The sequence below is a fragment of the Equus przewalskii genome, chromosome 6 (genome assembly GCF_037783145.1).
Source record: "Equus przewalskii isolate Varuska chromosome 6, EquPr2, whole genome shotgun sequence".
NCBI lineage: Eukaryota > Metazoa > Chordata > Mammalia > Perissodactyla > Equidae > Equus > Equus przewalskii.
In genome coordinates, this window is record NC_091836.1 from 29,043,037 (window position 1) to 29,064,470 (window position 21,434).

Below are 21,434 nucleotides of genomic sequence, written 5' to 3' on the forward strand. Positions count from 1 at the left end.
TGTGCATGTCGGGCAACTCAAATTTTTTGTTGCTCTTTGAGTATCTGCAAATGACTGTGAAAGTGCTGCAGTTATTGATTTTGGGGTTACAAATAAATTTTAGTGAGTAGGCAAATCTGCAAATAAATTCTCTAGTGATTAGTCTTGACTGTACTAGGTACTCTTAAAAGAGAGCCAATTTTTCAGGAAACCATTAACTTGAGCATTTTTCCTACCCTCTCATGCTTACACATATCTTTATAACATTTTATTTTAAAAGAATAATTTAATGCAATGAATCTCTCAGATACTAAGTTCTAATTGACAGATAACATTCTCTCAATAAAGAGACTTCTTTTTTGAGAATATTTTTATTATATTTATAATCATGGTATTATTATTTAGTTCATAGTTAAATGAGCAAAGAATTTCAGGAAGAATTGCAACACTTAAAATGTTGAAAACAAGTCTAAATTATTAAACCCTGATTGTGACTCTATACAAGGATCATATTTTCTCATAGGCACTATTAATAAGGCATAAGTTTTGTAAAGGCAAGTACCCTCTGGAGATTGTAATTTAAATATTAGCTCTTTGTAGTCCCTTATCCATTAGTGACGTATCTCCACGTGAACATCAGTAAAGGAGCCAAGGAAAAAATAAATGAAGACTGTACATCGTAAATCAGATCTTCCACAAAATGCATTTATTGTGACGTGGCCATTTGTCCCTCACTGTTTAAGATCTTTAAGTGAATTGTTGGCATTAATTTGATAAGTGTGCTGAGAGAGTGAGAACCAGAAACTTTGGACTTGGAACTACAGTCATCTTTTTTTTTATATAGCATATATTTTATTTATTCCTTCATTTTTTGAAATATTTTTATTGTGGTAAAATATATATATCATAAAATGTACCATTTTAACCATTTTTAAGTGTACAGCTTAGTGGCATTAAGTACGTTCACATTGCTCTGCAACCATCTATCTCCAGAACTTTTCATGTTCCCAAACTGAAACTGTTGTACCCATTAATCAATAACTCCCCATTCCCTATTCTCTCCAGCTGCTGGCAACCGTCATTCTACTTTGTACATTCTACTTTCTCTGAATTTGACTACTCTATATACCTCATAAAGTGGAATCATACAGTATTTGCTGTTTTCTGTCTGGCTTATTTCATTTAGCATTATGTCTTCAATGTTCATCCATGTTATAGCATGTGTCAGAATTTCTTTCCTTTTCAAAGCTGAATAATACTCCATTCTATGTACACACCACATTTTGTTTATTCATTCATTTATCCAGGGATATTGGGGTTGTTTCCATCTTTTGACTATTGCAAATTATGCTGCTATGAACGTTGGTGTATAAATATCTATTCAAGTCCCTGATTTCAGTTCTTTTGGTCTACACCCTGAAGTGGGATTGCTGGAGCATATGGGAATTCTATGTTTAACGTTTGAGGAACTGTTTTCCACAGCAGGTATACCATTTTGCGTTCTCACAAGCAGTGCACATATATTCATCTTTAGTTACTAAACAGTGCCTATTGTTCTGAAGTATGGCATAAATTATTAACTCTGGCATATGGAATATAAGGTATAGTATGTATACAAAACTCATATTCAGTATTGAGTCTATTGTGGCTGTAGTCTTTGCGAAAGAACTTAGCTTGTGCTAGGTAGCAGGTATTTCTGACTCTGCCACTGATTCATTGCTCTATCATTGTCATCTCTTATTTTTGGAATCCCCTTGGAGAGATAGACATAATTATGTATTTCAGTGGTAGCTGTGAAGGATTTTTGTGCATAAGTACTCTGATCTCAGGGTTTATTAATAAAACTGCTTTTCATGTTTTTTAAAATAATTCGATAGGCACAATCAGAAGTGATTAGAAAACACATTGATTAGCACATTTGTTTTTAGTGCCGTTGAGGAACTTCTGACTCCTAGCGGCCCTGTGCACAGCAGAGCAGAACCCTGCTTGGTCTTTCTGCACCATCCTCTCTCCTCCTGGTGCTGTATCAGACAATGCTCCGCTGCTATTCATAGGGGTTTTGTGGCCAATTTTTTCAGAAGTGGGTGGCCAGGTTCCTTCTTCCTAGTCTGTCTTGCTCTGGAAGCTTTGCTGAAACCTGTCCACCATGGGTGACCCTGCTGGTATCTGAAATTCCCGTGACTGTGTACTACGGCATCACGGCAACACGCAGCCACCACAGTGTGACAACCGACAGATGGGTGGTATGACCCCTGACCAGGAGACAAACCTGCGTTGCAGCAGTGAGAGAGCCTAATCTTAACCACTAGACCACCAGGGCTGGCTAGCACATTGCCTGGGTGCCAGTTATGTGCAAACTACGTCCGTGATGGATACAAAGAAGCATTATGATGTGGTCCTTACCCTCAAGGGCTATACAGTCTAAGGACACAAGACATAGACACATGAAAAGCACATCACTACACATGAGTTACTTAACTACTGATACTAGTATATGGGACAAAATGAAAAGATGTCATGCCAATATGTATTGATTAATCGCTCATTGAATATTTTAGTCAATAGATACCATGAGCTCAGCTCAAAGGAAACAGTATTATGGCAGGAAGTATCTGAAAAGTATACCTCCAAAGCATATTCTGAGTAGGGTGTTGAAGGATGTATTAAATTTAGACAGCTGGAGAGGAGAGGAGAAAACCATCCAGTTAAGGAGGAATGACATTATAAATGTCAGACAGTTTTATTGCCCAAATCATTAATTGGTATTAATTAGCATTGTCCCAGGACCAAAAAAATTAGATTAAATCTATGTAACAAAAATTTCAAGTAAGTCCCCCAGCCCTCCATTCATGCTGCCGTGCTCACGGGCTGGTGATGGTAGTAGTAATAGGAGTGGCAGTAGCAGCAGAAGTAATAATCAGCTGATATTTATTAAGTGCTTTCTATGTCCTAGGCGCTGTGCTGACCACTTTTTACCCTTATTGTCTCCATTCACTCTTCAGCAACCCTATGAGCTAGGAGTTAGGGGCTATCTGTTACGTCTTTTTACAGATGAGGCAATGGAGACAGAGCTGCAGTAACTTGCCCACAGTCACACAGAGAAGTGGTCAGTCATGATTTATATGCAGGCAGTTTAGTTCTAGAACCAGCACTTATTACCACCAGGTAATACCGCCTGAATACTAAATGTGGGAGGGACTACTCAATTTTTTTTTATGACCTGTAAACTTTTGCAGACTCTCTGTGGCTGGTTAACATTCTAGTAATCCCTAGTTATTAACCAGAGTGGTTTGTAAACTCTAGAAGCCTGCAGAGTGATGAGCTAACAGTCTGTTCCTAATGAGGCCTTGCTTTAACTTGATAACTTCAGTAGGTGACACGAGCAGAGATAATGGGGTAATCTGTAAACAGCTGTGTAATGACCTTAAACTTGTGTATTCAACAGCTGAAAAATAGCATGCATATATAATTTTCTTCTGATGAAAACTAATCCATTGAAGAAACTAATATTTGTTGCTTTTTGGGGGGGAGGAAAAATCGAGAATAATTTTTTCCGCTTTGGTCACTAGACCAGTCAGTCCTGCTGCTTAGTTTTGTGATTCAAACGTTACTTTATGTGGTTACAGGAGGTATTTTGGCTGTGATGGTTTTCATATATTTTGATAAGGTGTATTTCTGTGACTTGTGCGTGATGCTGTATACAGTTGACTTAAAATATTCCTTTTTTAGTAAAGACAGCATGGCTCAACAGATTAGGGATACAGAAGGTATGACTTAGCATGCTGGTTGGGCTGCAGAAACCTGAGCAAGTCACGTCAATTTCATGTCCTGTAAATAAAGATAAGTGTCAGTTTGTCAGTATCAGGATGGTTGTGGAAAATTACGAGGCTTTAAAATGATTGTTAATCTCTGTTTGGGGACACTTGACTTATGGGGAACATCGATTCAAGAGAAAGCGTGTCTACTCCTGAATTTTGAGGAAGCGCAACATTAAAGCCTTGAGATTTTTCCAGTCGCATCTGGGCTGCATAGAAAGGTAGGAGTGGCTGCAAATTTGTTTGTGAAGGAGTTGGGGCGGGCTGAGGGTGGAACTCTCCTTGGAAGCTATTGAAGTAAGGGTAGCGGATGTTAAACTGTGGTTGTTGTCGTGATCGCTCTAAGTGTATGGAAAGTACTTTTCTATAGTTCAGAGTGCCTAATTTAATAGGGATATAGATGCCTGCTTTCTGGACGGTGAGAAGTCATGGAAATCAAGAAAGCAGTGCTTGGAAATATTTTCACACAAAGAGGTACTTCAGTCTAAATAGAAGTATTTTCTCAATTTTTTTCCTCTCAAATAAAGTACTTTCTTATGAAAATCATAAAATTCTTGGGCTAGTACATTTGGGCCAGAAATGTCAAGTACTTTGTTTACACACAGTAGACTACAAGTGTGAGAGTCAGTCATACTTACTGTTTTGCACTTGTTGATGAGAAAACTGTCTCTTTGTTTAATGTCAAATCTGCATCGTGTGTAATACCGTTCTTAGTAGAAAATACAGACAGCTGTGAGGCCGCACTCACTAATAATGTAGCGTCATGATTTAGACATCTTTGGTGTCACTGATGTAATGAAATAAAGAATTTGACTTAGATGTTTTAGTGTCTGTGGTGCTTTTAAGGAGAAACAGGTGCTGTGATAAGAAAAGGGGGTAGCAGGGCCCGACTAATAGCGTGATTCAAGGAATGCCCAGGAGTCTGAATTCTCATGTCATTTGGCAGTGTTGGACTTTTAAAAAAATCTTCTACTGAGAAAAGTTGATGTGCCACATTATTACACTTGGATTTAGTTTAGTATTCAGTTGAGGAAGAGGCTTTGAGAAATAGGGTGGGTCAAAGTAGGGTGTGAAATCCTGGTGGCCTGGTGTGTTATGATAATGGATTTATCAGCTACGCTCAAGGTTCGCGCTTGGAATGCTTAGAGTAAGTTTGTGAATTGGGGAACTGTAACTCCACAGAATAGTTTTGAAAGTTATTAGAGTTAATTTTCCTTACTTTTCATCCCAAGAAAGCATCCTCTTAGGTATATTACATAACGCTCAGGGGAGATGACTGAGGTGGAATTGCAGGTATATGTACTTGATGATAAATGCAATTAGAAGTGCCATTCAGAAGAAGACTGGCTAGCCTAATTCTATTGGCCTGGACAACGTCCCTGAAGCATTTTTATGGGAGAGACAGCTGTCATGAATGACTTCAGCTGCAAAAGCTTGTTAATGGAACACTGTACAAACCTTAAAAACGATTATGTAGATATATAGTTATTGACATAGAAAGCTTTTCATGAGCTATTTAGCGAAAAGGCAGGTTATAAAACTATATATCTAAAAATAAATTAATCTTTGTGTAAAAAATATATATCTACATAGCATGGAAAAATATACACCATAAAGTGCATCCTCAGGCTTAATCTACTTGCTAAATCTGTCGACCAAACCTTTCTAGTACGGCTGTGACTCCAAACATGCTTCAGATGTGAAAAACTTTTGGTAACACTTATTTACATGCTTAGCTGAGCTAATAAAAAGGGAAAGTAATCTACATGGAAACTACATGAGATTACAGGGTTTTTGCTTATTTTCAACTGGACATTTTTAAAAATTCAGAGTGTATAATACTTGTATTTTTTAAAGCAGTTATTTATTTAAAAAAAAGCTTATCAATAGGCCTTTATTCATTCATTATTTAATTTTTCCTAGAGGGAAAATGTATAACACACACATATACTTTCCAGAGTTTTATTGGGGGACACTTATGTTGAAGATCAGAAAGATTTAGAAAACAAAGTCCCAGCTACCTAAAATGTCAAAGACCCTGGCAGGGTTTGGGTATAGTGGGGTCTTTTGAAAAGGAAGCGTTCTGGGGATGAGGTTAGGAGTCCACAAAGCACAAGTTAAATGGGCTTTAAAAAAAAAAAAAACTTGCAAAATTTGAGAAAGTCATCCTAAGAGACCCTTTGAAGCTACTCAGGAGATTTTCCTCCTCAGACGTGTTTTGTTAGTTGTTGACCTCCTCCACCACCACCCCAGCCCCAGGCTCAGCCTGTAAATTTCTCTTTTGTGTTTTTTTTTTTAAAAAAAACAAGATGTAACAACTCTCTCTCTAAACACGTGGTTTTTCGTCTCAACTGTCCCATCTCTTCTCTTTCATCTAAGCTTCTCAAAGCCATGGTCTATCTCACTGTCTTCACTTATTTCTTTCTTTAACTCTTTGCTGTGGTTTCTATTCCCTTGTCTGTACTCAAAGGGCTTCCCCTAAGGTCAACAAACTCCTGACTGCCCAGTCCTTTAGGGAGTTTAAGGTTGTCCTCATTGTTGACCTCTTGTTATTCTACGTAAAGATCGGTAACCCCATCCTTGCTCTGTATTCACAGTGATCTATCAAAATTTTTCATACTTTTCTCTCTACAGGATAAGGTCAAATGTGAGCAAGGTCAATCAGGAGCTGACCACCATCCACTCTACAGTCGAATCGCTCGCTTCTCCCACTCCCCACCACACGTATTTTATGTTTTAGCAATACCACTTATTAGCCCATGTTTCACGTCTCTTGTGCCTGTTCGTGTTCCGTTATTTCCTGCGCCTGGAATGTTCTTCATCCTGTTAACCTGATGTTCATCGTCTTTCAAAATGGCTCAGGATTCACCTCACAGTTCCTTGATTGTACTTCCGAAAGTTAATCACTTCTTATGTTTGAATTCACTATTTCTACATGGCTTATTTTAGGTATGTGTTATCTCCATATATCTCCTTCTAGATTGTGGGTACCTTGAGGGCAGACTTTGGATTTTATTTATTCTTGCTTTTTTTAGTGCTTAGCACAGTGTTTGGCACTGATTCAGTATCTGTTTCCTGTTTGTTGAACAGAATGAAATGAGATTGTAAGCTTGGTGAGGGCACACATTTTATGAATAAATGCATAGGCAAAGAGGCCTAATTGGAACCACTTGATAAGGTGCAAAAAAGAGATAGCAGGAAAAACTAAGTATATTTGTTGTCTCTGCTTTTATTAAACAAGTGGTAAATAGATTCTTTTTCTCAGATTGTCTTGTAAAGGAAATAGGCACCTAAGTGGAGAGAAATGACTGGAATCTAATGTCGTCTGACCAAAGGAAGTTAAAGGTGAAATTGTAGAGCCTTTGGTCAAAACGGTTAACCTAAGTTTTGTTGTCAAATGTTGTTAACAAAATATTGGCAGGTAGCTTTTAGAGTGTAGTTTTTTCTGCACTTCTCTGATGAATAGATAAGATTGATTAGTTGGAAATAAATGGGTGCGTGTCAAATGACTGAGAATACTTCTAAACTACTTGAGAGTGTTTCCGTCTTCTCCATTATCTTTATGCTACAAAAACTCCTCCTGGAGATTTAGTCTCATACTAAATTAATGCATACTTTGAATTACTGCAATTTACTTTTTAGAACTGTAAATCAGTTCCCAACTATTTGCTATTCCAGTAATTTGAATCCTGCAGGATTGGCTTCCTGCTGCAGGAAGCACCACTCTTTTCTTTGTTAGTCTCCACAGTGAGGGCCCAGGGAGGCCTGAAGCTCCCAAAGCATCCTTAGGCTTATGGCTTTGTAACCTCTCCCTCCTAGAGCTGGGATGGTTCCACAGTCATGATAATTTGGATACAGTTTGGGTAATTTGGATGAAATATTTGGATAACTTCTATTACCTCATTTAACTTGCCTAGCATAGGAAGTGACTTGACCCTGCAGGCCTGAGGGTATCCTTCCAGCCCTTCTGTACACTTCCTAGTGGAGATTTTGCTTTGCCCTTGTTAAAGCCATGGAAAAGCCTAGAGAACACTCATCTGGCTCTGTCATCTTACCCCTTTATCTCACCTCCATCTCTCATTTAATTGTAGTTTAGTTCTGAGGCTCGGGTGTGTTTTGTCCTGCTTTCTTTTTCTTTCCCAATGCTGTTTCACAGAAGTATCTGTTTCATTTGGCCATCTGTTTTATTTCTTTTCTTCCTCACTCCCCAATTCCTTTTAAAATTATTATTATTTCTGGATTTTGCATGGTCCAATTTGGATTTTTTAAATAAATGATTGATAATAATGAAGAGTTAAAAAACTCTTTGACAAATTATTAGGTCATTCCCAGGTATATCACTTGAAACTGTTTTATGTTTTGAAAAGATAATGTTTGAAAAAAAAGATGATATATGTGTCTGGTGAGTTGATGGGGTTTAAATGGGTGATGGCAAAAAGCAAATCTTCTTTCTACCCTTATTCCTCATTTCCTCTCTCTGGAGTCAACCATAGACACTAATTTTATTAATTTCTATTTTGTCCTCTGGAGGTAGTCTATGTATATAAGCTGATAAATCTATTTTTTATAACATTTAAAATTTATATTTTGGGACTCTGTGGAGTAGTATTTATATTTTTGGAAGTTGTGAGTGAGGCTGGTAGTATTCATACTTTACGAAGCATGGTACGCTACCATGAAGTTTTTTTGTGAAGTAAATATTGACCTTGCATACCAGCATGAGGAAATACCTTGTATATCCTCCAGTGTTAGTGGTCACAAATGGCCTATTTTCTGTTTTCAGTTGTGTTGAGTTTCGTACTAATTTGACCTGATCCTTTGATTGGGAACATAAAGTACAAAGTGTTTGATAGCAATTGAGGACCCTTAGGTGACTAGATGTTCTGTTCTGATATTAATCTATTTGGTCAAAGTGTCTGAGCACCTTATCTTCCAGCTTACGCTTTATCCTGACTTTCTCCAAGCACTTTACAAGGGCATATTATAGTCAGCATTCGAGGCACAAAGGAGTTGAGATTTTCACAGGCACACTCCATTACTTAGTAATGGAACCAAGTAACATCACCCAAGATTCCTGGCCCCCTGGCTTTAAGCACCAATTCAGAATACTTTTACAAATGCGTTAGAACTCTGCCAACTGTAGAGGTAGTCAGATGTAATTTGACACCTGTGCTTTCCAGAAAGTCATAGACTACCCCTCTACCCACCAAAAACCTTTTAAAAAGCTCCAGTTAAAGATCTTTTTCCATCCTGTATTTCCTCATTTTTCACTTTGTTTGGTTTTCAGTTTTCCTTTCCCACCTGCTGTTCCTCCTCAAACTGCCCCAACAGATTTTGAGTAGATTTATGTTACTGATCCATTTTGCAATCTTAATGTTCTAATTTAAAAGCCATGTATTAACGTCTATACTATCTGCATTCCTGGAAAGCTATTCCAATAGAGTATCCTGGAAAATGACCAATGAAGGCGCCTAGCATTGCTTTTAAGTCTTTAGAAAATAAAGAAGAATTAAAAAAAAAAAAACCCAGACTACTTGGAAGGGTTATTAAAGCCTGGGGCCATGAGGAATAACTTTTTTAAGTTCCCACGATTGCTTGCTCACTAACACTCATTTTAACTTGAATATGTCTCTAATCTTACCATCCCTCAGTTTGTCTATATTTAAATTATGTATAAGATTATTGCCCTTGAATTGAATAGGTTTGAGTTTAAGTGGTTCTGAAGCTTCCTTTTAAAAAGATGCTATTTAAACTCAGTGACTATTATTTTCACACTGACAGTTCAGCACCCTCCCCACACACTTTTTATTCTTTTGAACTGCCAATTGCATAGAAGATAGCAATGTAACTTCCTTGACTTTTTGTTAAACATTTCTAAAAGTTCTGTTGGCATTCTGCTTGAGACAGGTCTTTGATTAGAACTATGGTGCCTGTCACTAGTGGCACAGCGCCTGCTCTGTGCTGTCTGCTGTTGGTGCTCAGTTTACATTGAAAAAGAACCTTCCCACCTGAAGGTTCCTGAAGTCCTAGATGAACGCACACTTCAGTTTTGACACAATCAGTGCTGGGATGGAGGACAGCAGCAGACGCTAAACATTCTGTATGGATAGAAAGAACGAACTGTTTTAGACTAGAACAGGCTCTATCCTTTAACTCCCGGGTGAGGATCCTGACAGGCAGCCCTGTATTTTCAAGGTGACTTGTGATATATTCACTATGAAATGTGTTCTGTAGCCTCAACTTTGGTAAATTGTACAGACACAACTTTTGTTCGGTAGATTGACATGTGCTCAGTGAGTGTCTACTCTGCATTATAGGCATTTGTGAATTGATTTTACAGAGTATAGTAGACATGGTCCTGGTAGTTATCTAGAAAATGGGCCAAGTTTAAAGCCCACTTTTATATTCATACCTTTTTCAGATTATTATTACAAATCTGAGAGGAAAATTTTAGCCCATCCATAGGTGAGAAAATTAGAGAGAGGTTAGATGACTAGCTTATGTTTTACCCAGCTAGTAAATGACAGAGCCCATTTTCTATGTCCATGTGCTTTCTAGCACACTACAACTTCCATGGATAGTGGATAACATTTGTGTATTTTAGAGCCTTACAACAGCCTTGTAATCCCAATAGTACGTTTGTGTGTGTTAGAACTCTACAGCAACTCTAATCCAAGTGGTATAGATATTAATATCTTATTTTACAGATGAAGACATTTGCATCCCAGAGAAATAGTGTCTTTCTTGCCTGACGGCACAAAACTATTAAGTGATAGAACTGCGTGGTCTTAAACCTACTGCCCAACCTGAATTCTCTGCTCTCTCTAAGCACACTGGAGGCTAGTGATTTTAGTACTCAGCAGCACTTCTTAAGCCCTTACCATGTATAGCACTGTACCAGATGCTTTGAATGAATACTAAAGAAATAGAATTACAAAGCTCCACTCCCCTTTATAATGTGATAGTGGAGGTAAGACACTCACATGAGAAAAATACTTAATGTTCGGTATAATTAAACTGTATAAGCAAAAATAAACTAGTCCAACATTGTGAAGGAAATATGTCACCACCAATGGTAAACAATGTGCAACATTATCTTGTTAGCATCAGGCAGCCTTCTGAAAAGTTTTTTAGGGCTCATTCCTGCTGGTTTCTTCCAGGACCATGTACCAGTAGTACTTTTTAGCCTTTCTGGCTCTACTTGCTACTTCTCTGTAATCTATAACCATATTCAGGTCTCTCCTATTTTAAGAGGAAAAATCTTGACAGTTGCCCTCTATTCCCTACTCCCTCCTGTTTCTGCGTAGCTTATCAGCCCATCTTCCTTCTCCCCTTCTCATCAAAATTTCTCAAAATGTTGACTATGCAGTCTACTCTCTGGCTGTTCCCTTTCTTTTTCTTCATGACTCTGCTTCCTCTGCCTGACCCTTCAGTATCAGTGTCCTTGAGTGTTCTATTGTTCTACTGTTCTTATTCATAATATTTCCTGGAGCCTGGTGATGTCCAAAGCTTCACCTCTAGCTTACATTTCTCTTCCAACTTCTGACTGTTTCCCTGGATATTCCAGAGATGCCCCAGATAGAACATGTGTAAAATGGAATTCATCATTTTCCCCCTTAAAACTAGATCTCTTCATATTTTCTTTTTACTTAATGGTATCACCAGTCACCTGGTCACCTGTACTAGAGACCTGGGGGTCAGCCTTGACTTCACCTTCCCCTCAGCCCCTATAATTCCTGAAAAGCTTGCTTTCTAAATTGATCTTGAATCTGCTACTATTTGTACTACTACTGTATTGCTTCAGACTCTCATCATCTCTCTTCTGTATTTTTGCAGTATCTTTCTAACTCTTCTACCTGACTTCAATCTTGTTTCCCTCATATTTATTAGCTACACAACTGCCAGGGTGAGTTTTCCCAAAAAATTGGTTGTTGCGTATTCCCTTCCTTAAAACCTTTAGTTTCTTCCTGTTTCCTGCAGAATAAAGTTCAGCCTCTTGATGTAGCATAGAAGATCTCCTCTGAGGTTCATATTTAGATACTCCTGATGCTGTCTTCTATTAGATGTCTTGTGGTTTCTCATATATACCATTGTACATTCTCATTGCTATACCTTTTTTCATGATATTCCCTCTTTGAGTATTCTTTAGCCTCCTTCCTTTTTCTGATTATTTTAGTAGAAAGCTTGATATCTGATAGTTGGAACTACAGAGGTCAACTAGTTGCTGGTATTTTGATTGATATTTAATACAGATCATAGGCTAGCACCTCAAGATAACGGGTTAGCAGGTTGTCAGAAGTTAGCATGTTGTATAATATTATCTGTTTTAACCTATGCTAAATACTGAGAGGATGCTGGAGTTACTGCATCTTTGGACCCTTAGCTGAGGTTAGACAGTGAAGACTCTACCCAAACTCAAAACCAAAAGAAATGACATTCTGTAGTAGTTAGGATTAGGTCTATTTATAAGTAACTGAAAAATGGAAAAGAAGAGTGGCTTAAATAAAATAGAAGATTATTTATATTTCACTGAAATTCCCAGAGATTTGCAATCCAGAACCAGTATGGCAACTCAGTTCCATGAAATCTTTAGGGACTTAAGTCCCTTTAAGCTCTTTGTTCCACCCTCCTTAGGGTGTGTTCCTTGGGCCCATAGTCCAAGGTGGCATCTGTTTTCTAGGTAATAGAATTGAGGAGGAGACAAAGAAAGAGGGCAAAGAGCACACTCTCTTTATCTTTTAAGGATGATTCCCAGAAGCTGCCTCAGAAAACTTTATTTCTATCCCATCGACTAGAACTTAGTCATATACTCATTCCTAAATAGAAGTAGCTATGGATACAGTTAAAAATTCTTTTACTATGGAGGAAGAGAAAAATGGATCTTGAGGGACAAATATCAAAGGATTCATCCAAACGTTTTAGTCTGATGTTTAGTCTATACTTTCCTTTTTTCTCCTTTTTTCCATTACTTACCACATGAACCGTACGCACGAGCCAAAAGTCGTCTTGTTACCCTTTGTTCAAAATGATTGCCTCCTGTTCTAAATCTTGGAGCGCTTTTAATCTGTATTACAGTTATCATATGCTGACTTGTATTGCTGTCATTTGTCCTGCGTGTAGCTTCCCGAAATCCTAAGGTTTCACCACAGTGTAAATTTCTGTGGGCAGTGACCACGTCTTAAATGTCTACAGTGCTTAGCCTAGTGCCTTATAAATAATTAGTTCTCAATAAATATTTCTTGTATGAGTAAATAAATAATTTTCATGATTTCTTGATTTCTTGTAGAATTTTAAGGAAAGGAAGATGGATCAACCTAGTGGAAGGAGTTTTATGCAAGTATTATGTGAAAAATATAGTCCTGAAAACTTTCCTTACCGCCGTGGTCCTGGGATGGGTGTCCACGTCCCAGCCACACCTCAGGGCTCTCCTATGAAAGGTAAGCAAGATGGGGCCTAAGACATTTATTTATTGGAGGTTACTTAAGACATTTAACCAGAACATTCCCTTATTTGCAAAAGATTTCCTCTATTTTGGATTATGAGTCAAGTAGTCTTTCTCCCTTGCTATGATTTTAGTTTTTTGAAAAACCTGAAATGACTTGTTTTCCTTCAGATTGGCCAAAAGGCATTTTAGTTGCACTCACAGGACAAGAACAACATTTGAGTGATAGTATTTCAAATGCCTATTTTTTCAGGGAACTCAGAGTGTGCAAGATTGTACAAGACTGGCCTGTGTCCTCAAGGACCACAGCCTAATTGCATTACAAGATATTCACATTTACAAATATATAACACGATGTAGTTTATGATGAGACAAATGACTGGCACAGTGATTGGGAAAGAAATTTAGAAGAGAGTTAATAATATGATCATGAAAGGTTCAAAGCTGGGATACTTGAACCAATCCCTTCAAGAATGTGGCGTTTGGTTAGAGAGGAGATAAAGACATTCTAGGAAAGAGATTATGACATGAGCAAAGATCTACAACTAGAAAGGTGCAAGGTATGTTTTTTGCTTATGTTTTACTTTACTGTTGTAATTAACAGTTTTTGGAAGTAGTTCTTTATAATTATATGGGATTAATATTGAAGAGTATTTTAGTTCTTATGTTCAAAGGTCACTAAGTGTTTGTTGTTTCTGCATACAACTATCTTATCACTCCATATAAACTGGAATGGCAGAAAGAAATGAATTTCCTACTTGGTGATTTTTTTTCAGGATCCATTCCTAGTCTGAAAAATTTGATACTGATAAGTACTAAGTTGAAAAACCATGTAATCTGAGGCCTCCATTAATAAAATATTACCTTTGTGAGTCCTTGTTTTATACCAAATAGAGACAGTGTGGTTGAATTCTCATGTTTATTCTTTTTAGTAGAGGTAGTAAGAGCAATTTTATTGACACGTGTTTTTGAACCAGGTAGTAGTTTGACTACCCAGTTTGATCAAATTCATTGAATAGTTTAAGACTCTGGAACACTTTCTCCCATTACAGTTATATTTTTTAAAAAGTCTAATTTTTGTAAGGGGCAAATTCTACACAGATTGAAATGGGAATGATTGATGGACAAGTATGAGAAAGAGATGCAGATTTTTAAATGCATCCATTTAAGTGAGGGCGATTTCTTGAATCATATGAACCTGAAGAACAGAAGTGCTTTAGCACATAGACTATCTAATGGTTTGAGATAATTTTCAAAGGCAGAAAAAGGTGAAAATATACATCTGACAGAGAGAAAAGAGCTATCTAGAACAACACTTTTGAAGTAAATTATAAAAAGAAAGAAGAGGCCATTAAGAAGACAGTGGTATTTCAGACATGAGTCGCCTGGATCTAGTGTTCAGGTGATAAGATGATAGCACGGATGATGGCTCTGTTGTTGGTTCCTGAGATGAACAATGCTACCGGGAGTTAAAGCGTATAGGACATTTTTGGTGCTACTGGTCCAGTACTTCTCCTCTCCTCGTGGACCATACTTAACCGTTTCCCCTTAGAATTCGGTACTCTTGGATTCTATCATATCCTGTATTTTCCAGGTCCTTGTGTAATTTCACACAATTTGATTTTGATTCCTGGGAGCTGAGTGTATGTAGACAAGAATTAGGCTGACATAGAAAGTGTTTTGTTTCCCCCGTGATTCAGATCGCCTCAACCTCCCAAGTGTACTGGTGTTGAACAGCTGTGGAATAACCTGTGCAGGAGATGAAAAAGAAATTGCTGCCTTCTGTGCTCATGTGTCGGAACTAGATCTTTCTGACAACAAACTGGAAGACTGGCATGAGGTGAAGTTTTTATATTGCTGTATTCTGGTGAGATGCGGCAGTAACCATTGTTTTATTGTTTGTTATGTATTCTGCTGAATTCTGGGTCTCACTCGAGATTCTTGTTGTCTGTATATCTCAGGATAAATAACCCACCTCAACTGTTTCTATGGTGATTTTTCAGTTAGCTTTGTTATTCTAATTAGTTTTTCATTAATGTAAAAAGCACTGAAGAACTTGATTCCAGGTATCAAGAGGTTAATGAGACTACAGAGATTTGGACTGCTGACAGTGCATTAAATTCTCTACTATTGCACTAGTTTACACATCCTTTGCTCATTCTCTACTACTGCTTCAATATTTATCCCTACAATTTGACATAAAAATTGCTTGAGTTTGAAACTAAGATTATAAAAATATTTCTTCTTTTTTTTTTTTTAAAGATTTTATTTTTTTCCTTTTTCTCCCCAAAACCCCCAGGTACATAGTTGTATATTCTTAATTGTGGGTCCTTCTAGTTGTGGCATGTGGGACGCCGCCTCAGCATGGCTCGATAAGTGGTGCCATGTCCACGCCCAGGATTCGAACCGACGAAACACTGGGCCACTGCAGGGGAGTGCATGAATTTAACCACTCGGCCACGGGACTGGCCCCAAAAATATTTATTCTTGTTACTAAAATTTACTCCAAATATTTTAGAACTTTTCCTTATATTATTAAGTCTTTTTGGTGGTTTGACATAACTGATGTCTTATGATCTCAGAGTGACTCTAAACCAAGTACACAAATAAAATTATTCTCATCTCCTCTCTTATTATTATATATACTATTACTGACTTGATTATAACATTACCTGATGAAGCTACCATTAAGAATAAGGGAAAAATAGTTCTTCCTAGTCGATTCATTCTCTTGCCTTAATTTAGGCTCTTAATTCTTGCTTGGGCTATTGGAAAAACTTCCTAATGGGATTTCTTGCCTCTAGTTTTATTCTCCTTCCTCTAAGCTGTCTTCTACAGTGCTACCAGACTCCTTTTAATAAATGAAACATGATTATGACATGCTAGAAGTCCTTTAGTTGCTTTTTGTTGCCTAGAAACTAAGGTCTGAAATCCCTAAGCGTGGCCCTCCATCATATGGCCATTTGCTATTTCTAGAGCTTTATCTCCATCTTTAGCCATATGCTTTTTCTTGCTGCTCATGATAAACTCTTGACATGAAAAGCTTCCTTGCTTTGGTTCATCCTGTATCTATTGCTCCCTCTCTCCTCTTGTCTGCCTGGCCACTTCCTACCTATCCTTCAAGACTCGGCTCAAGTTGCTATTCCTCTGTGAAACTTGCCCTGGCTCTCACTCAGGCAGTCAGATTATCCTAGCAGCTGTATCATGCTGCTAGGAAAGATTTATCACCATGTAGTGCCATCACTTGCTTATTTGACAGTTTTCCTACTAGACTATGAGCTTATTCAAGTAGAGACTTTTGTCTTTTTTATCATCAGCACTAAGCACACTGGGCGCTCAAATACTTGTTAATGCGTTAATGAACAAATGATTCTATCTTAAGGATTGATGAAGACCATTTGCTTCAACTTTTCGTGTTAGCTTAAGAAAGTCACTTAATCTTTTAGTGCTTCAGTTTGCTCATCCCTAAGACAGGGCTGCTGATAAAATTAATCATTGAGGCACTTTGTATGTATTAAATGCTATGCAAATTGTAAGACAGCTTTCTTGTTTCAGAAAGATCTATCGATAACCTCGTTTTCTTCAGTTTTTCTTATGTTTATCCATTTCATAGTCTCGTTTAATTTGATAACTCTCAGTTATATTTCCTATTATTAAGATGTTTACCAAAATTCTTTGAGGTGCGTGTCACTTGATGTCTACGTGACTTGTTAATATATACAGATTTACTAGGCTGTTCCGTGAAACAATCTCTATTTGTACATGTATTTATTCATTGATCAACTTATCTAAACTGCTAGTATAGTTTACTGTGCAACAAATTACATTCTGTGCCTTTTTGGTCTTTTGAGATGCTTAATTGACATGCATGCTGTGTTCATACTGCACAGATGCAAAAAAACTACCTTGTCAATCCTCCTTCTCCACGATTCCCACAATAGTCCTACTGCTGAACCTCTGGCAAGATTTATGACCTGCATGGGTGACAAGTCAGACCAGATCTTCCTCTGAATCGTTTCAGCTCCTATGTTCTCAGGCTGATTCCCCTCAATTTGTTTCTTTGGGAGTATAAAATTTCACAAAGGTTTTGTGCTTTGTGCTTTGACCTGTGCTTTGAACACATGCATATACTTTTGCTACCTGGTGGGAACAGTTTCATAGTGATGTAGTGCTACCTCAAAAGAACGATTTCTGTCAATATGGATCAGAACACGGAGTTCGCCGTTTCTCTGCTTAGATAAAGGTCTACACTAAATATTTCCTAGGCCACATTGACATATATAGCCAGTTTATTTGTACTCTACTTGTGCTCAGTTTGTATATTCCTGTATATGCTCTTATAGTTTGTTTTCAAATAAACGTTTGTTGCTGCTACCCTGCAGGTTTCCGTTTTCCAATTTATTTTTGTATTCCTCGTTCCTTTATATTTTGTCCTTAGCCTTAACTGTAGTTGATCCCAATCTTCTACAATGTATATCAGAGCACAGAGAGATGAGAGAAATACTGACAGCAAAAGAATATTGATTTTTAGGATTGATTAAACTCTTTGTTAGGCTACAAATACCTCATATGTCACAGCTGGGTTTTTTTGTGTGTGTGTGTGAAAGATTAGCCCTGAGCTAACATCTGCCACTAATCCTCCTCTTTTTGCTGAGGAAGATTGGCCTTGAGCTAACATCCTTGCCCATCTTCCTCTGTTTTATATGTGGGATGCCTGCCACAGCATGACTTGACAAGCAGTGCATAGGTCCACACCTGGGATCCAAAGCGGCGAACCCCAGGCCACTGAAGCAGAATGTGCGAAATTAACCACTACGCCACTGGGCTGGCCCATAGGTCACAGTCTTAAGACATTGCATTTCAACCCTGTTACAAGCCATATATCTGATGACTGGAAAGATCATTTGTCCCTGGCCGTTAGCTTACTTTGTTTCAGCTGGTATTTGATATAGCAATGTGAACAAAATAATATAGTTTATTCTTTCAGTGTTTCATATGGTCACTAATATTATGAGCAACTTCTTTTGTAGTTTAAGCTACTGGCTCCTGTATATCCAGAGACTAAGATAAATATGAGTGAGAAGGGGAATGCTTTTGAGGGAGGCAAAAATTTGTCTCCATCCTTCTAAAATTGGGCATCTATGTGTAAAAGAAAGATGCATTTTTTAGCCTTTGACTTGAATTTTTGCCTAAGTAGATTTTTGTCTGACCTTTCCCAAGGTATCTCCTTTTTCCTTCCCTCCTTATCAAAAGCATTTTATAAAAGAAATTAAACCAGGTAGTTGAGAGGAGAGAGGAATTAGCCACTCAGAAGAGGTAGAGAATAGCTTGGGTATAAGTTACAGATTGTTATCTTGCAACCCTTTCCCTATTTTTCTTAAAACTTTAGTTTCCTCCTTTTTAGAAGCCAGAGTAGAGGGTCCTTTATCAAATCATAGAATTGTGGAAGCCTGAAAGGTGATGTAAGTTCGTCTCCACGTTTCTGCACGTGAGTATACTCAACTCACTCTAGCAGGAGGACTCTTTTTTATTTTTAGAGTTTAAAAAAGAGAAGTCAATATACTGCCCTGGAAACTCAATGTTTGTCAGCCTTTGCTATTAGGACGTTTTTCTGTCATACATATATTTACCTGTGTAATGAATATAATATTTTCCAGGATCTAATCATTAATTTAAAGTTATCCAAAAATCCTTTTTAATTTTAGCCTTTTAAAGATAATATTTATTTATTTATTTATTTGAGGAGGAAGATTAGCCCTGAGCTAACATCTGTGCCAGTCTTCCTCCACTTTATATGTGGGTTGCTGCCACAACGTGGCTGATGAGTGGTGTTGGTCCGTGCCTGTGATCTGAACCCACCAACCCAGGCCACCGAAGCGGAGCGTGCCGAACTTAACCACTACACCACAGGACCAGCCCCCAAAATATTTATTTTTAACATATTATTTTTCCTGCTTGAATTATTAGATGATAGTCCAATTTTGTCTTTTTAGAATATTCCAAGGCTAATGAGTCATTATTCTAAATGTTTGTTCTTATTGGACTGTAGTATAGATGCAAACTGTGAAAAAGATTATATCATGTATCTGCTAGCCTTGGGAATGCTCCCAGAAATTGCTTCAAAAACCCTTAAACTATCCATTTTTGGGGTACTTTCTTCTTTATTATAAAAATAAAGTATGAAGTGTGGTGGTTAGCAAAGGGTTTAAGTTTTTTTTATTTAACTGGGGTTGTGCTATAATTAGCAGTTATCCTTCATGCTGTAGTTGGAGCATGATTCCTCTTCGTCTTTTTTTGCCCTTAAAAGGGGTAGAGCATAGCTGGTCATCATCTTCTGTGTGAAAGTCCTCGTATCATTAGTGTTCAGGTGGCAGAAGGCAGCAGAGGGCTGCTCTCTGTAGACTAGCCGTGTTGTGACCACAGACTAAACTCCACATCCTAGCCGTATATCACACAAATGCCTGATACCATTGGTCACAAAAGGTATCAAGCAGGAGAGTATGTGCAGAGCGGGAAAAATTTCTTACGTTTTAAACTGAAGCCTGGTGTATTTTCTCTAGAAGATAGCTCATTTCTTTATTTGTAAAATGAGGATAAAAATGGTACCACTTGAAAGGGTTAGTGTGTAGAATAGATGAATAATGTATGTGAGGACTGTTCCCTCTGGTATACTTCTCTGAACCACCTTCTTGGAATTCATCTGCTCCTCACTGATTGTGGAGCTCCTGAGCTGAGCAGTACACAGTAGATCTCATAGAAAGTACAGATTGCTTTTTCTTTCTACCCATAGTTCTCAACACTGGATACTTTTTTGGGGTTACTTATGGAGCTCTGAAAAGAAACACGTATTCAGGTCCCAGCCATGAAGCTTGTCTCACCTATGAAGCTTCTGATTCAGTTGTTTATGGTGGATCCTGGGAATCTACCAGTGGCTCTAAATATGACGTACTTAAATTAAAATAAATATGGTATGGCATATAGCTAGGGTTGAAATATTGGTTCATACTATAGCTGCATTAGTAATCTGATTTCTTGAATGGTTTTGTGCCATTGATTTATTCGACAAACATTCAGTGCCCACTAGTCAGAAGTGAACTAGGTAATTATTACTCCCACTTTCATCGAATTAACTTCCTGTTGGGGAATAGGTAAGGATAAAAGTTTCTAAAATATGTACCAATCACTGTGTTAAGTCCTTTACAAGTCGATCTCAGTTCTACCAAAAATCCTGTTAAATAGGTGAATACTTTTTTCTCTCTGTTACAGATGAGGAAACTGAGATTTGGAAAGGTTAAGTAACCTGTCAAACCACACAGCTAGAAAGTCCTGAAACCTGGTTTGAACCCAGGTTTTCTGACTCTAAAAACAATTCTAACTCTTCTGTTGTACTCATTTTCTCATAACTTTCAGTTAGCACATTGCCTGGCTGTTTGATGCCTAATACATTTACTGGGCTGCTAGCATTTATTTCATATTTGTTTAAGCCAGGTCTTCTTTTTTTTTTCTGGTTATATTTATAATTTACTATTTGTGGTATATTGGAAAGAATAATAGCTCTGATTTTTAAATCCTAGATTTTGCTTCTGTAACTCTGAAACCTTAGTCAAATTACTTAATGTCTCTGAGCCTCAGTTTCCTCATTTATTAAAATGAAAATGGTGTTAGCTATCTTGCAAGTTGTTTTGAGAATTTAGTGAAATAAGCTATATGAAAGAGACTAGTGCTGTGCAGAGCAAATAGTTAAGGTCAGTGATGCTCATTTCCTATTTTTTTCTCTTTTATAACAAGTTGCTAGCTAGCTAAATTGTTAAGTTGGTGATCATCTTTTCTCTTTTGTTATGTAACTATAGATGCTTTTTCTTTTTGAGTAAATCTATTGTAAAGTTGGTACATCTTTGAATCAAGCTGAAACTGTTTTCTAAGTGATTGTGACTATGTAGTCAATTTTGAACGCTTGAATGTGGTCTTCAGTAAACCTTTAATCAGCCTTGTACTGGAAATGGAAGGGAGGAGATATTCAAAGAGAATTACATAACTCAATCTCAGCTCTTTAGAAACTTGTAGCCTAAAATGTAGTCATCTAAACTATCTTTTCTCCATTTAGCAAAGAGAGTGTCATATAGAGCATTATAAAAAACCTTGCCAAAGGCAACATGGGAAATCTTTCTTTTGTACCATTGCCTTTCAGTTATGCCACT

General features: G+C 37.5%; 1 protein-coding gene across 4 annotated transcripts in view; it reads left to right on the forward strand.

Annotated features, from left to right (window-relative positions):
* The window catches only part of TBCEL (tubulin folding cofactor E like), a 74,216-nt gene that overhangs the window by 8,215 nt on the left and 44,567 nt on the right, over positions 1 to 21,434 (forward strand). For 2 of the 4 annotated variants that reach the window (XM_008513723.2, XM_070625063.1), the window contains exons 2-3: positions 13,081 to 13,231; positions 14,937 to 15,076. In XM_008513723.2, coding sequence (XP_008511945.1) covers positions 13,099 to 13,231; positions 14,937 to 15,076 — 273 coding nt within the window. In that variant the 5' untranslated portion in view covers positions 13,081 to 13,098. Of the gene's footprint in view, positions 1 to 3,875; positions 4,016 to 6,603; positions 6,744 to 13,080; positions 13,232 to 14,936; positions 15,077 to 21,434 lie in introns of those variants that run through there. The other 2 variants (XM_070625064.1, XM_008513724.2) reach the window with 2 other exon arrangements.